This window comes from Gallus gallus, chromosome 7 (assembly GCF_016699485.2).
Source record: "Gallus gallus isolate bGalGal1 chromosome 7, bGalGal1.mat.broiler.GRCg7b, whole genome shotgun sequence".
Taxonomy (NCBI): domain Eukaryota; kingdom Metazoa; phylum Chordata; class Aves; order Galliformes; family Phasianidae; genus Gallus; species Gallus gallus.
Genome location: NC_052538.1, coordinates 36,140,297 through 36,157,316, shown reverse-complemented (window position 1 = coordinate 36,157,316; position 17,020 = coordinate 36,140,297). Strand labels below are relative to the sequence as shown.

Sequence of the window (17,020 nt, the reverse complement as noted above, 5' to 3'; positions counted from 1 at the left end):
TGCTCACAGTAGTCAGCTTAGCTTTAATTGTATTTATTTTTGGGATGTGTGTATACGTATATATTCAGCAGATGAATTCCCTGGATAGTTGCTGGTGTCTGTAATCACAGGGACAAAAGGTGCAAAGGTAAACCTGTTATGCTTTTCTTAGAGCTGTGATCAGTATTATTTCGAAATTATCAATGTACCTAAAAATTACATTTAAGTTTTTTAGTTACCCAGCCTGCAGTTCTCTGTTTCTTCTGCAAAAGTTGAGTGTGTTGATGCCAAAAAAGAGAATCACTTTACCACACTGTGGTATCATTTGACTAAGTATACAGGTTGTAAGTACAACAAGGTAACCAGTTAGTCCTCATCTGCTCCAATTAGCTGCATTGTTGTGACTGACAGTCCAAATTGTGAAGGAAGCAGCAAGTTAAATCATCGTTATGATGGATTTGAACAGCCTCAAAGCATGTTCATTTACGGATGTTTCTTAAAGCATTTGCCATTTCTTATTCAATAGCTAGGATACTGCTAATGGACCTGAAAGGAAGAAAAGCCTGCTCTGAATGTGTATAGTACTCTTTCTTTTACTGTTTTCATAGCAGAAACAATAGATTTTTCTGTGTGAAAGTTCTAAAAGCTGTGCTAGGGAAATAGAATCGTGTATGTGAAAAGGTGGAGTGCTGTAGCGTGTTCTGCAGTATGCTTAGTGATCGAATTAAGGGAGTGATTTTTGGTGGACCTACGTGTTTGGTTAGAGGGAACTTCAGGAAAGTATATTGACTTTGTCATCTGTGGCATTGACACCTCTGGCAGTAAATAAAATTTCTGTCTCCAAAAGAGAATGTGCAGCTGTTCTAGAAAATACAGAGTAGATAATACTGAGATTTCTTGTGGCGTGGCTATTGCTTGTGTCTGTGAGTTCTTTTTTACTATGCTTAGAGATTCAGCTATGCATACTGGATCTGAAGCAGTGTCTGTTAAAAGGTGTGAGACATTCATTTGATATTAGATTGCTGTTGGATAACCTAGAGAATGGTAGGCTATTGACCCCAGTTCCTTCCTGAGGCATTTACTTATCTGCTAGGAACTTTCTTTTAGAATCAGTTTTTACAAAGTATTGACTTAATTAAAATACAGAAATCAGTTTTCAAAAATTACCTCGTCCTTACTCAATTACTTGGAAATCGCAAGGTATTCAATGCAGTTACAGCCAGTAGGTTTTCTGTCATGCTACAAGAACAGAACAGAGGAACTGTGGGAATTGTTTCCCCCTGTTTGATTACATGTAATTCTGTTATGACTGCTGTGTATTTATCCTTTACTTTCAAAATTTATCCTGCCATAGAATTTTAACAGAGTATTCTGTCTTCCAAACTGTAAGTCCTAGTGAATTATCTTAGTTTGGAAGTTACCTTATCACTCAACTGAAATGCTTTACCATGGGTGTCACCTCATATTTTACCTCAAGGAGCAGGTCCTGGATCCCACAGGTGTGCTTTTTTTTGCATCTCGTTGCAATTGCACAGTTTCTCTGCCCTCTGTTACCAAGTTCCAAAATACAGAACTTAGTATGATTTGGTTTATTTCATCAGATTGCATTAGAAAGATCAGCTCTTCACGACATTACTTCCAAAATCAGTTATCATATACTCTTACTTTTCAGATCTGGGAATGTTAAAGATGGTTCTTTGGTGGCCTGTGCGTTTTCTCCAGGTGGAAATTTCTTTGTTACTGGATCATCATGTGGTGATCTGACTGTTTGGGATGATAAAATGAGATGTCTCTGTAATGAAAAAGCACATGATCTTGGCGTTACCTGCTGTGATATTTCTTCACATCCAGTTTCTGGTGAGTCACTTGACTCTTCAGGGGAGGAACATGGCAAAAAAAAAAAAAAAAAAAGAAGAAGAAGAAAAAAGTGTGATTTCATTTCTTTCAAGCTCTTGTTTTCGTATTGTTTTTCTCATCAGTGCTCAAGATGTAAATGACATTGGAATGACTCCGTATTCTGAATGTTCTTAAGTAAGAGTAGTGGAGATAACAAGGAATATTCTAGGTCCGCAAACAAAGCAATTGGTGTGTTTATGATAGCTTTAAGTGGCTAATTATGCTGCCAGGGTTTTGGAGCGTGTTTGGGCAGCATCTGTGAGACCTGTCTCCTGGGTCTAAGAACAATGTCAGAAGGTGCAGTACTTGATTACCATTTCCAGTTAACTCTTTCTTACTGTGGTTCCCCAGGGAACAGAACTGGATTAAAGCAATGCAAAGAACTGTAAACATAATAAGCAGAATGCTTCAGCTGTGATGTGTGAGCAGGTAGTCTGTTTTCCCTCACCAGACTTGGTGCAGTCTTGGGGAGAGGTGAGCCCACAGTCTCATGAGTCCCTCTAAGATGTAATAATAAAAGCAGCTTTTGCTGAAAATTTTAGTGAACCTTAATGGAAGACAGTGTGTTCCCCTTCTGAGGGGCTTGGTATGTACAGCACTGTGATGCCCATTAACAACTTAGTAGCATGTAAAATGTGTCCAAATCTTTTGTGCTGCGAAAGAATTCTCATTCTGGCTGATTTATCAAGAAATGTGTTTTTACACCATAATAGCTAAGGCGTGCTACTCATCTCTCAGTAATACTCAGACCTTACACAGAATCCTAGGAAAATGAGGCACTGTGATATTTGACAGAGTTCTGGCAAATCCTAAGGTCTGCCATGGCCACAGTAGCTCTGATGGTTCCTGTGAACTGCAGAGAGCTCTGTGTATATGAGAATGTTATTGTGATAACCAGATGAAAGTGAAAATACAGGAAAACAAGAGGTGAAACCTTAGTGGTAATTTGATATGATGCTTAACTGTAACTGTTTTGACATTTCCAGTGACTACAGAACAGGAAATATGAGTCTTTATTTAAATTTTATATATTATATTATACTTACATTATTATGTAAACATCTGTTGCAATTTTCTAATTTTCAGCCTTAAACTTGGTGATCCTTGTTATAAGAGTTGATACTAGCAGAAGTAATGCTGCTAGAGGATTGCTGCAGACTTGTATCAGGCTGGTATGTCAGCTCACTAGAGTAGGAGAGCAGAAGGAATTTGGCTGACAATTAGAGAAAATGGTAACAGGAACAACACATGGAATGTGATGATAATTGGAAATGTTTACATCCGTGAATAGAAAGAGGGAAAGCTACAAAACTGCTGCTACTGTTCTATTTCATCTTTAATAACTAATGCAGGTGTTTCTCAAGAGTGGTTTGGTGGACTGCAGACATGAAACATCAGTTTATAGAACTGAAAAGTAGTTTGTCATATTCTCAAATTTTGTACGTGTAAATGATTTTAAAATTTGAGAACTATTGAAGAAATGGAAATAACCATTTGCAATGGGGAAAAACCATATACTGTGTGTTAAAAGGTAATATTGCTACACTCGGCAGATAGAAGAATCAAAATTTTATCATCCAAAAAGCTTCAAATATGAGCACAGTGGTGCAATTCTGGGTGTCACCGACTTCTTCAGGAAATAACGTGACAGTAATGCGTGTTCCTTACTTGCAGATGTTTTTAGAACTTCTGCAATTCGTTCTATCAACGCTTTTTAAAGTAGTTCTAAGATTAAGGAGATTTACCAAATTGTACTGAAAGAATGGTGATGTAATTTACTGATATGTTATTATTTTTGTGCTTATAAATTTCCTGTTCATATTTTTTAATTTTATCAGATGGGGAACATGCATCCGGATGCTTCCAGATGGCATCTTGTGGTCAAGATAATAAGATCAAAGTCTGGTTTATTTTGTTTGCAGACTTCTTAGGTGTGTATAGTGATGCTTCTTCACATTTAAGTGTCTTAACTCTTTAGTGACAATTTTAGTGTCAAATTTACACTGCTGTCATGGATTTGCAGCCAAAATAACCACAAATTGGAAGTGTTCTTTTAATTGTGTTGCTAGAAAGCAGCTAATGCATGCTGTATTTTCTGAGATTGGGTCCTGTAGCTTTTTATTTAGTGATCTGTTTAGCAATAATAGTAAAGATTAAAAAAATATTCCCCCAGTCCCCTCAATATTGTGATAAATGTTTGCTTTTAATGATCATTTTCATCTTCTGGTAATGAGTTTTATTTCTACCTTGGCCTTTGGGCACATTCATAGTTTGAAACCTCTTGATCTGCTAGGCCAGGGAGAGGTTTCCTTTCAGTAATTTTAGCCTTTTGAGCAAGAGCTGGAGGAATGAAAACAGTGTGGCTGTGCTATAACTACAGTGTAATCTGTGTCAATGGTTTACTGTGTCTGTGACTAATGGGGCAGGGGGACCCACACACCCCTGGGAGAGGGGGAAGGCAAAAAAGGGAAAAGGCAGGGAGATAGGAGATGGGCCTGAAAACACAACAGTGACAATGAGCTAAGGGAGAAAAAACTCATTTACTAAGTATGGTATCAGCATGCAAGATAACACAATATAATACAATAGAATTGGAACTGAGGCTAATAAATAAAATGAGAGTGTCCAAAACCGAAGGCCTCACTGTGATGCTGAAGGCAGATGGCTGGGGAGCACGCACTGCAGAGAGAGCAGGAACAGAAGGGATGTCTCATGACTTGTGAACAACTTTTATCTTTCCCTCTGAATGGAAAACGGAAACTGAACAGTGAGTCTTCTGGGAGATGCAATTGTTCTTCTCTTCTGAGAACCAGGTACCTGGAAATATGGACAATCCACAGAACTGCAGCATTAACTCTTTAACTCTCAGTGCTCTATATGATGTTATGGTGTGGAGTACTGATGACAAAAATCCTAAAACCATGGCAGTGTGTGACTGCTATGCAGAGACAAGGCATATGGCCAAAGTCATCTCCAGTGGGAATTTTTGTCATTGCTTATATAGAAGTCTGTAAGAATGAATATGGAATGTACAGATACCCAATTATCTAAAATATTCTTAGGTGCTAAGACTACAAAGTGAAGAGGTCATGGAAGCTAAAATTACGCTATCTCTGTGATCCTTTGTCCCTTCTTCTATAGGCAGTATGTCACAGAGTCAGCTATCTGAGGCAGCTTTATGCCCCTAAAACCATGTTATCTTAATACTTTGTCAAATATATCAATTTGCAATAATTTACTTTTTCTGGTTTTAGGTGGTGAATTGAGATATAAATGCACATTGAGTGGACATTCTGCCCCAGTTCTGACTTGTGCATTTTCTTATGATGGGCAGATGTTGGTTTCAGGGTAAGCAGTATCTTGTTGAAATTTCAGATGGCAGTCCAGTCCACGCTTAAGAATTGTAAAACAGAACGTTTAAATGAGTTGCAGAGTTCAAAATATATTTCCAGTAATTGCAGAATACTTTTCTGCCCTCCAGAGACAATGAATTGTCTTCCCAGTTTGTTTGTGTCTGGGGGGGATTGAGTTTGAAATGTAGGATTTTGCAGGCTCTGTTCTCTGTGCATTGCAATGAGATTCATTGTTTCTGTTTTTTGGACATTTATATGGCCGTCATTTAATTTTTATTGAATTGCAGTGCTTCCTTTAGTTTGCTTTGCAAATGAAAAGATTTTGGAAATAGAAGAGCTGAGAGTAGTTAATGGATAGCCAGATTGAGTGCATGGTGCACAGAAATATCTACATTACAGATACTTCTTGCAAAGAACTGTTTGTACCTTGTGGGAAGCCATGGAACTGGGAGCCAGTTTGCATGAAACCTCCCTCTGCATCAGAAATTATGGAAGTGCAGAATTTGGGATTTTATGCATTGTTTTAAAAATGCTGTAGATACAGCTAATGAGTGTCATTGTCTTAAGCTGGAAATGCATGGAGCTTTGCTTTCCATGAAGCTCTGTTATGGTGAGTTCTCTTGAGAGTTCTATTTGTTCATTTTACTTGTGGGAAAGTTGGGATTTTTGTGTTGTGTTTTTTTCCCCCTCCTTTAATTAGAAATAGTTTGATTTCTTATTCCTCTATGTATAATTTTAATGTTGATGTGTTTGCTTTTTGTTTTTTTAAAGGTCTGTGGACAAGTGTGTCATAATATATGAGACTGTAAGTATGGTGTAGTTGTAAGGTTCTTCATGATCATTCATTTGGCTGTTGTCTTTATTAGCACCGCTTCTGCAATATCCTGACAAGATAAAGAGTATATTATGGAATAGGAACTATGAAACCCCCTATTTTTATTTTTTAATCTTCAGTAAGTGTAACTTGAGGTAAAATATCTCCTGAGAATCAGTCAATCTCTCTCATTTTTAATTTTCATTTATTTGAGTGTTTTGTTATTTGATTTCTTTACGCTGCTCTGCAGGACAGTATTATTTAGTGAATCCTATGCTTGTATGTTCTTACTGAAGTGGAGGGAGTTTTGCTAATGGTAAATTTTATTCTAGCGTTCACAGCAAGAAGAATTATACTTTTTGGCATAAAAGGAGGGACAGTGATCACAGAAATCCTTTACTAATTGTATATAAAGCGCACATTAAATAGAAGCATAAGAAATAATTCAAGACAAAAATTACATTAAATACAGTGACCTTTCTTTAAAAGCATCCTCTTTAGGTGTTTTGTGTAATACTGTTATTATATCGTTTGAGGTTCACCTAGCAGTGGTATTTACCTTTTACAATTTTATCATATTGAAGATAATGATTTTGCTGAAAATGGCAGATGAACAGATATTAAGCTTCTCTGCACATACTGCTGTATTGATACAGATTTTCAATTAGGGCTGCATGTTTTTCACCAAAGTGACTAATCTGATACCTTCACAGCTTTGGCCCAGTTGTATCAGTAGTTTGATGCTTAGATCCCCTGGAGGAATGGCACATCAATGAAATGAAAAATGCAGGAAACTGCAGCATAAATGTCTCTTAATGCTGTTTGTCAGATTGTTAGCCTGAGATTTTTAACATAAGGTACAATAAATTTTTTAGAAGTTCTGTTGCCATTATTAAGGCTGAGGGGGGTTAGTTCTATAAATCCTGGGGGAGAGACATTTAGGCCTAAAACAGGGCACTTTCCTCATGCCGAGTAGTTGAAGAAAACTAGATCAGTTAGTATCTCAGAATAACTTTGCTCTTCATCTTTTAATTCTGTCTGTACCTGTCAAAGAAATACTACCTTTAATTGTAAGGAAAGTCTCTCAAATCATATGTTAAAACTGGAAATTCAGGGACTCGTTTTTAGTAGCATCTAGTATACAAATATACAAACCTCTGATGTAATCCTCAGTAAATTGTTAAAGACTGTAGTATGAAGTCTGCTTCAATTTCAGTTACCACTTCAGGTCATTTTTAATCCTAGATTTGTAGAAGAAATATTTTTATCCACACGAACAATTAGCCAATATGGGTATAATTAATTCAGTTGATATTTCTACTACTTTTATGGTGAAGGGTAGCCTTTTGCCAGTGAACTGAATAGAGGGCCTCACATAGGAAAGCCAAGATACATATCTGACTGTGCTGCCCATTGGTTTAGGCAAGGTCAGATACCTACTCTGAAGTAAGTTCTGTCATATTCAAAGAAGAAGTATTATTCTTATCTTTAAAAGTCTGTGTACAAATGAGTGAATGTTTTATTCTTTAAGATTTAAAGTCACAAATGTTCTTTTTTTACAGAATACTGGCAATATCCTTCATACTTTGTCTCAGCATACTAGGTATGAATCCAGTATGATAAATCTCTTTTACTATTAATAAATAAAAGAAATTCATTCAATGTCATGTCCATTTTCACGTTTTTAGATATGTCACAACTTGTGCCTTTGCTCCATGTAGTCTCTTCCTTGCCACGGGTTCAATGGATAAAACTGTGCACATATGGAAACTGGACAATAAGCAACCCTGTGCAGGTCAGCGTTTGAAGTATTTTTAGCCTATTCTTTGTGCAACAAGTAATTCTCTATTTAAAAACAACAACAACAACAACAAACAACTTGGATATTAGAAGAACATTAATTTCATTCATTTCATGTTTTCCATTTCTTACTTTATGTGTAGCATTTAAGATGTGAGTGTTAATTCCCAGAGCACTGAAAGACTTTTCGAAGATGTATATTTGGCAGTAATTTAAAGAGAAAATATGCTAATTGAAAGCCTAATTGTCAACAGGAAATATAACTTGCCAGTTGCTATAGAAGTAAAAACATAAAGTTACAAAATGCGGGAGTACCTGAAGTATGTGGAGTAAAAATAAATGGATCTTTGCTCAAAGCACAAGAATTAAGTCTGGAATTTGGTCTGCTTTTATAAGGAGATATGGTACTTGGTTTTACTGTCTGCTGACACTTTTCTGTCTCTTGTTGAATTCTGACAGATGTCAGCACCTGAGAGATTAAATTCCTCTAAACTGTGAAAATCAGTCAATAAAGACAAACCCAAATGAGTGTCCCCTATGAAGGAATGTTTAATGAGTATTGCTTTTATCAGATGTTAGGGAATGTGGAATAGTGAGAGCATTTGGAAAATGCTCGTTACTTCCATACTTCTTACTGGTTGGGTTTGTTTTTCTTGTTTTTCATTGTTTTGTTTACTTTACTTTTATCTTTCCTTTCCCAAGGAAACACTATAGAAAATGACTCTAAGATTAGAACTGCTGAGAACTGGTCAGAGGATGATGTTTCAGCCTGGCTTTGTGCACAAGGCTTCGCAGAACTTGTTGGGCTTTTCAAAGCAAATAACATCGATGGCAAAGAACTCGTGAATCTTACAAGAGAAAGCCTGATTCATGAATTAAAAATTGGTAAGAGTACAGAAATCCAAATAGTTTGTAATCTTTTGTGTATTTGTAGAATGTTGGAATGAAAGTAAGTTAGAAGTCTCATGTATGGGTACGTTTTCCTGAAATGCATTTTTAATCACTTCCATTGGTAACTGAAACAAACAAACAAAATGTCCTGTTATCCAAAGTGCTGTGTGTTTTTTCATACCTAGAAAAATTGCACATTCACTGGCAATGCCATGTTGATATGTGGTCTTACCTGCTTTTGTTTCTGTTTTTCTTTTTTAGATTTTGGGTCATTAAGTTGTGGGAAAGTAATTTCACCTTTTGTATAGACTTACTGATTCTGACCTGGTAAATAGTGCTCTCCAGTTTTTTCCTGTCAGTTTATAAAAGCGTTATGTTTCTAATATTACATGGTGAGCTACCTTAAATTTAGCAGTGAGATTCTTCACAGTACAGTTAGCATAGTAGAAAAATACAAGATGTGTTTTATTTTATACTTACTTTGTAGATAAAGCATTTGGTGTCAGTAATGCTCAAGCAAACCTTACCAATCTGACACTTGGCAGTTCATCAGGCATCCTTCTGGTTAATGTTGACCCATCTCTTTATTGCAAAACTTAAGTTTCATTTTAGAAGGAATCCTAGGCTATGGCATTGTTACCACTCACTTCCTTAATTCTGAAGAAAGAAAACTTCTCTATGGTGGACTACTGTGGAACTTTCAGAATGTTCTCCATTCTCTGTGGCTAGATTTTGGCAAACACGTCAGCAGCTAATTTACACCTGAGATCGAGTATAACAGAGAGTCAAATGGGTCAAGAAACCCTTTTATATTTCTATTTTATGAAGTTAGCATTCTTCCCTGTAGGCAGACTTCTCCCCTCCTTTTTCTTAATTGTTTTGCATGTGTGCACACCTGTGGTCTTGGTATGTATCAGGTCAGTATCAGCGTATCAGTTAGCTTTGTTAAAGTACAGAAATCAACAGAATCGCTGCAAATGTCAGGAATTGCCACTGATGAAAGACTCATAGCTTTGTGTTCCTGCATACATGTTCCTTAATGTTGGAATAGCCTAGAGCCATTGCAGCAATGACCAGCTGAGACTAATGCAGCTGACCAGAGGATTATGTGTAAATGAAATGCAGTGGGACTGATGATGGGAGCTGAGCTACTGAGAAGAGAATTGTCAATGGGGAAAAAAATGAACAAAAGCAAAAGCTACCTGATTGATAGCTTTGTGATTACAGTCAAGAAAATTTTAAATTACAGATAATCAGATTGGTTTGCAAGAGCCCACTGTAAGGCAGGCTACAAGATGCAAATCCTGGGATGTGTCTTTAGACAGCACATGTAGAATTCAGGCTGAGTATTGGAAGCTGCTCCTTTCTGGCTTTCACTGGCTATAGAAGGATGCAGTGGGGATTAATTGTACGTATGAGCTGAAGCAGCTTCAGTATGTGCTTTCTAATTAATCAGGTAAAATACCCATTGCTTAGTCTCTGTGCTCAATACTTGGGTCTTTTGTGATGTATTTCTGTAATAGGTATGCTAAGTTTTCAGTATGACGGGTTAGATTTTCACAGGGATTCAGGCAGCTGTAAGAAATGTATTTAAATGCTCCAATTAAAATCTGTCTTAATAACTTCATTTCTTTCACATATTTATCAAGATTCTGGATTGGAGAATGAGCAAAGAAACAGCATTTTGGAATAGAATTTACCTCTATACTGCAGCAGGAGTAAGCTTTGGGGAAATCGCTCAGTATACATCAAACAGAAAATTGTGCTTGCTTTGTTAATAAGAAAAAAAATCTTAGTTTAAGTGTTCTTTTATAGCTTGTTTTCAGGAGATGACCTGTCATGGATAATTCGTTAATTCCTGACTGGAGGTTTTAATCAGGAGCTAGTTAATTGAAAGTGCAAACTGAATGGAAGAATTTGGCTGCATGAGAGGAATCTAGGAAAAGTTGCTCTTGTGATGAAGATTGTAAAAGATGCCCTCAAAAAATACAGTTACAACTACAGAATTTGGTTCCTTATTTCCTTTCTTTTCTTTTGTTATATCCTTAATTTTTCTTGATCCCAGGCTGATCCCACAGATCTTCACAAAATTGCCATGCAAAATCTTCCTTAAGAATAAGCATGAGCTTTTTATTATATTTCAGTACCGTATTTCAATTCTTACAGTATTTTAATCCTTACATATGTCATTACTTAATCCTTTTTATAGAAATTAGGTACTTAATGAGTTCTTTGCCTCAGTCTTCACTGGCAGCCAGGATTCTCACATGCCTGAATCTGAACCTCCAGGTGGGAAATGGGGGAACAAATTCCCCTCCACTGTAAGGACAGCACAAGTCTGAGACCAGCTCATGAGACTGAATGTGTACACATCCATGGGGCTGGATGACATGCATCCCTGGGTCCTAAGGGAGGCTCCTGTGAAGCTGGTGAGGTTCAACAAAGCAAAGCCCAAAGTTTTGCACTTGGGTTGAGGTAATCACCGACATGTACACAAACTGGGACAACTCCTTGAGAGTAGCCCTGCTGGCAAGGATTAAGCAGTCCTGGTTGATGAAAAACTGGACATGAGCCAACAGTGTGTGCTCACAGCCCGGAAGACAGATGCTACCCTGGGTTCCATCAGAAGAGGGGAGGCCAGCAGGGTGAGGGAGGTGATTGTTCCCCTCTATTCTGGGTCTAAAGCCCCTCTGTGAATACAAATTTAAGTTAGTAATAGTAGTAAAAGTGCTATTTTGTCATAACTAAGTCAGTGCCAAGCATTTATAAAAAAAATATGGAGTTCAGCAATTCATTTTATGTAAGCAGAGGCACTAAGATGCTACAGGCCTAAGATCATCTCTTTCATGAAGCAGGAGCACGCTGCAATGAAGTATAATTTACAGGCGTGGTGTACAAACACACTTTGGCATGGCTGATCTTGTGAGGGGGTGGTGGAAGCACTTGTGTACTCTTATACCATTGCATTGTTAGGTTTATAATCCAGCTTAAAGGGAGAAACACTCCTGATTCTCCTACTCCATCACAATTGTAGCTGCAGTTAGCTTTGCACGTGCAGCAGTGCATGTGATCCTATTATGCATCAACTAAAATGCAGCTCTGCCCATTACCTGTGGCTTTGTGCAACATTGCACTTGCATTTGTTTTGCCATTTGTTTTCCTTCCCCCACAGAGCTATTGCTATCCATCGGGACTGGCAGGCACTGGCCAGGGGTCTGAGGACTTTTCTGTATTCGGTGGGGATGGGAGGATTGAGCTGTGTCTCCTCTGGCATGGCAGTAAATGTAAGAACCAACCTCTCTGCCTCACATAATGGTGTTTTTCACTCTATATTCCAATAACTTTTCAGAGTCTCTTGGCCTGCGCAGTAAAATCCTCCAGAAGATCGAAGAGCTGAGGATGAAAATGGTCTCTGTTTCTGTTGCTGTTCCTGATGAATTCTTATGCCCTATAACACGGGAGCTCATGAAGGATCCTGTCATTGCAGCAGGTATGACTTTGAGCAATGTTGAATAACGTGAATGTCTTAAGGGTAAAGATGGATATGGGAACACAAAAATTGGGCATATCTGTCTACAATGAATAAGATAAATTAGTCTATGTAGCTATTGCAAGGAAACAACTGTGGGAAATCTTTGGCCAAACTGCATCTGTGAGAGAAAAATGCAGCATCATGTAATTCCTTTAGTATCAGCTTTACTGACAAAACCATATAGGTTATTTTTTAATGCTCTTTTCTTTTTGTGCCTTTGCAAGTATAAATTTAAATCCTAATTATTAGAGTTGTCTCTGTAAATACACAATGGAATTGTGCATGAGGGAAACAACAGCAAAAACACAGGCTCATTACTAACTTTACACAACTGTATATATGGCACTTAAAAGGTTGTACAGAAGGTCAAATATCCCACCAGTTTTGTGGCTTTGTTCCTCTCTTTTAATGCTTTAAGAAGAAAAATTGCAATTAGAATGTTTTGTTACTTATATAATTACAATACTGTATGTTTTACAAGGGCTGCTCCAAAAGCAGCACCTCCTGTTTTGTTTTGCTGGTCCATAACGTAACAGGCAGATGTTGGTGGGATGGCAGTAGAGGTTGAACCTTCCTACCAATATTCCATTATGTGTTGTTGCCGTGACAGATGGCAGCAGAGTGGGAGTCTGATCAAATGGTGTCTGACATGGAAGTGCAGATGAAACAAAGCTGTCACTGAATTCCTTCAGGTGAAAAAAAATGACACCCCTGACATTCATCAACACTTGCTGGAAGTTTACGAAGCCCATACAGTGTTTGTGAGCACAGGGAGGCAGTGGGTGGTGCGTTTCAGCTGTGGTGACTGGGTCACCTTGGCTGGCACAGATTTTTATAAGCATGGCATGCAGGCTCTTGTGCAGTACTGGTGAAAATGCATAGCTAAAGGTGGTGACTATGTTGAAAATCAAGTAGTGCTATTGTGCTCTTAATAGCTGTTGTAGTTCGCATTGAAATAAGGAGGCATTACTTTTGGAGCAACTTACTAATGTATACATGGCCCACAACAGTTCTTACTAAATCAAGCCCAGGCAAGTCAAAGGTTGGTTCAAAAGAGACTGAACAATTTCATGTGTCCTGTGTCATCTCCACTCCATTATTTACTGCAGGAACTGAATTTTGATCTCAATACTGCTGTATAAACTGTTACTGTAATAGACTCAACTACATAATTTTTCTACATCTCAATTCTCTTATTTAGAAATACTGATTCCCTTCTATCTCTTACATATGTAAAATATATAGTGTAACAGTGCCCCATTGTCTGTAATGCAAGATTTTGATGATGGTTTCTTTGCAGATGGGTATTCCTATGAAAAGGAGGCAATGGAAAATTGGATCAGCAATAACAGACGATCTAGTCCCATGACAAATCTTCCTCTTCCCAGTCTTGTGCTTACACCCAACAGGACACTGAAAATGGCTATCAGCCGCTGGCTGGAGACTCAGCAGAAACAAGGCGAAACCACTTTGCTTTGAACTTGTTCACTAAAATGAAGGTAAATGTTGATTCACCGTTTTTCAAATAAATTTTCTTAAAATTTTCCTCTACATTTATGAGTTTTCAAGTCTTCATTTTCCAAGGTGAGTCTCAAAGCACAGAATTTGTATTTTATTTCTATTTTTGAATTAGTAAAAGCATATTTCCCTGTTCCCTGTGAATGAATGTGCATCTGGAGAATTCCTGAGCAGTCAGTGACTGCATCTCACACAGCTGTAATCGTAACTTTTATTTTGTATGGAAAAAATACAGTAGCTGTGCAAAAATAGTACTACAGGACAAGAATAATATAGCTTGTACAAAATACCGAAGAAATAGTATGCAATAAATAAGCTAAAGCATAATGTGAACTCAGGAAAGAGTTTATAAAAACGCATACAGGTGTTTACAACGTACATACACCACTGTACACACGCAAGACCTGGGAAGTGACAACCTCAGGTTGGCCACTCCCGCCCCATGGCAGTCAGAAATGTCACTGCATCTCTTTAGTTTCCAAATATTCTTGACACTATAAAACCTTATTTCCTCTGAAAAAACTCCACAACTTCATCCTATAAAGTAACTGCACTTACGCTTTTCCTCCAACTTCCATCTGCATTTCATTTCTTGGGTTTCCTATCACAATACTTACTAAACATTTCACTGCTGTACCTTTTTTAATGAATAAACAGCCAATATATAATTTTGCTTTAAAATAGCACCCAAAGGCGATTAGGTAAACTAGATAAAGTGCGGTTATCGTTAACATGCTGTAATATTGTGTTACTCAGTGCAATAACCAATATGGTCAAAGCCTTTCAATACACATGCAGCTGTTACTGTTTATTTTACTTGTTACTAAAAATAGTTATATTTACATCTCAAAACATAACTGCTTTGAGTTTACTCATACACAAATTTTGCTTCCTAAATGTACATCATGCACCTCAAATTAGAGCCCACTAGAAAAGTGATAAAATACTATCTTTGATTAAAAAAAAAAAAAAAAAGGATATACAGATCTGAAGAGTACGCAGCATCTATTTTCTTAACCAGTTTTGAGAAGTAAGCACTTAAGCATTACAGAGGCACAATTATTGTGTAAGTGATGTGATGCAATACAACCAAAAGCGAAGATTAAAGCCCTATGGAGAATCTAAACATATATATGCGTGCGTGTGTGTGTGTGTGTATTTATTTTCTTTTTTCGCGGTACAGTGTAATGGAAAGAATTCCGCTACTTGAGGTCCTAGTTTGATGGACTGATTGATCCTAATTGACTCTTCCTACATAATTTGCTATTCCAGTTACTGTGTCAGCATGAACAGTTTAAAGTGGTCGTACCCCACAAAGTACTGGTCAGTGTGGGCTGAGCACGCAAACTCACCAACAGCCAGCTGCTATCCCACTATAGTGGGAACACCCTACGATGTTATAAGCGAAGTTTTACAACTATGTAACATACAAAATAATATTTACACATTTGATTCAATAAATGATCGCTTTGGTTTTGTAGAGGTGACGTGGCTTAAATGACCTTCCTTACTGATGTGAGAGTGTTGTTTTGATGGCGCATCTGGGTATAAATGCAGAACTTGTTTTGGTGCTCTATTATCTTGACAGTAGGCAGCTGTTTGACACCTAAGCTCCTCATGTACTTTAGCTTGCATACCATTCTGGTTGCTCTCTCCCGGGATAGTAACAGTAGAGGAAGTTTTAGTTTGAGAGTGTTTGACCGAAAACTGCTCGAAATTAGAAGACTGAATGCTCCCTGAAGAAACATTTGTTGATAATCCATCTGAGGCCTGAGAATGCCAAGAGCGACTGGACTGATTTTGCTGCTGAAACCTGGCAGTCTTATCCATGATTCCCATAAATGGCGTATTGCGAGGTCTGTGTTCAGCAGCAGTACCATGAACTTGATTAACTTTGTTCTCCTTGCTTCGAACGTCTGGCCCTAGCCCCTTAATACTATCTGCAGAACTACTCACTGAAGTTAAGCTGCTGGTTGAGCTGGCAAGAATCATACTGCTAGGTGGAGAAGTAGAAGAGACAGTGCTGGGTACAGGACTTTGCTGTCTTGCTTCACTGAAATTCATTTGAAATGGGGCTGGTGATGGATCAGTGGTTTTAGATTTCTTTGCAAAAGAGTGCTGTGAATGGGAACACTGGCTGGATGTGAACTTCTCATTGTACAGCTCAGAACTAGCACCTGTGGAAACACTTCCAGCTGATAATGCGCTTGTCCCCTCCAAATGCTGAATTTTAGTGTGTCGAACTGGCACAGGACTTTGGGAAAGATGCTGAAAAGGCGATTGTGTCTTTGTATTACATTGACTGCTTCCCAGTTTTGATCCAGGCTGGATGGAGCTCAGGTGCTGATTAGTTTTTACAATCTGTGCTTGCTTTGTTGGCTGCATGATCAAGCCTGGCTCTCTCAGATATTTATTGCCTGTTCTGCCTTGAGGGGACACAGGTCTCACTTTCTGCTGAACACTGTCTTGAAGGTTTCTAGTGTATGATGAAGTAGCTAAGGAATGTTGCAGCCTTTGTGGAGAGGAAACAGATTCATCAGGGTGTGGCAGTTCTTCCTCTTTTTCTTGAAGATGGAAGTTCTCATTCACTCCTTGGATAACATCCTCCTCCTCATTATCAGAATTGGTAATTTGCTGTCCTGACTGTGAGCACTGATGCTTCTGTTGTTGCGTTCTCTGGAACTGCTTACATTCTTCTTCTACTCGAGCCAGGAGACGTTTAATTTCTTGATTGCCAGGACACAACTTTGTGGCTTCATGTAAGTCAGCAAGAGCAGCAAGTAGCTTTCTGTATGAAAAAGACACCAGAATTTATTAATAAAAACCTGGGACAAGTTTGAGTTTCAGCACTGCTTATTGAGCAGTAATATCCACCTCCACCACTTTCAAAGAGATGTTCTGTTTTGTCATCTCCTGCTAGATGTGGTGAAAAGATAAGAACTGTATAGTCTCCAAACCCAGGAAGTTCTACAGTGGAAGCACAGACCTAGTCCTAAGTCTTTCCCCTCCTCTTGCATCCCAAGAGTCATCAGGAAGACAGCAGAAATCAACTAGGAACTGAAGCACTGTTTCATGAGCTTTCCTGTTATCTTCACTAGCTAAACCCTACTCCCTGTCAACTTCTTATTCTGCTTTGCCCTGGCACCACTGCCCCAAGCAGTGTGGGTGCCTCATCCCTGGAGGTGCCCGAGGCCACAGATGGGGTCAGGGGCAGTCAGTTCATGGCAGGGGTGGGGC

General features: G+C 38.2%; 2 protein-coding genes across 56 annotated transcripts in view; one reads left to right on the top strand and one right to left on the bottom strand.

Moving 5' to 3' along the window:
• The window catches only part of WDSUB1 (WD repeat, sterile alpha motif and U-box domain containing 1), a 30,340-nt gene that overhangs the window by 5,044 nt on the left and 8,276 nt on the right, over positions 1-17,020 (top strand). For 39 of the 43 annotated variants that reach the window (XM_040703523.2, XM_040703524.2, XM_040703521.2 and 36 more), the window contains 9 exons: positions 1,652-1,836; positions 3,714-3,806; positions 5,130-5,223; positions 6,000-6,033; positions 7,605-7,645; positions 7,731-7,837; positions 8,545-8,727; positions 12,083-12,223; positions 13,566-13,764. In XM_040703523.2, the coding sequence (XP_040559457.1) occupies positions 1,652-1,836; positions 3,714-3,806; positions 5,130-5,223; positions 6,000-6,033; positions 7,605-7,645; positions 7,731-7,837; positions 8,545-8,727; positions 12,083-12,223; positions 13,566-13,744 (1,057 nt within the window). In that variant the 3' untranslated portion in view covers positions 13,745-13,764. Of the gene's footprint in view, positions 1-1,651; positions 1,837-3,713; positions 3,807-4,643; positions 4,689-5,129; positions 5,228-5,999; positions 6,034-7,604; positions 7,646-7,730; positions 7,838-8,544; positions 8,728-11,022; positions 11,163-12,082; positions 12,224-13,565; positions 13,766-17,020 lie in introns of those variants that run through there. The other 4 variants (XM_040703526.2, XR_005861267.2, XM_046943680.1 and 1 more) reach the window with 4 other exon arrangements.
• TANC1 (tetratricopeptide repeat, ankyrin repeat and coiled-coil containing 1) overlaps positions 13,981-17,020 on the bottom strand; it is an 87,797-nt gene continuing 84,757 nt past the window's right edge. For all 13 annotated transcript variants that reach the window (XM_046943834.1, XM_046943836.1, XM_046943839.1 and 10 more), the window contains one exon: positions 13,981-16,571. In XM_046943834.1, the coding sequence (XP_046799790.1) occupies positions 15,224-16,571 (1,348 nt within the window). In that variant the 3' untranslated portion in view covers positions 13,981-15,223. The remainder of the gene's footprint in view (positions 16,572-17,020) is intronic.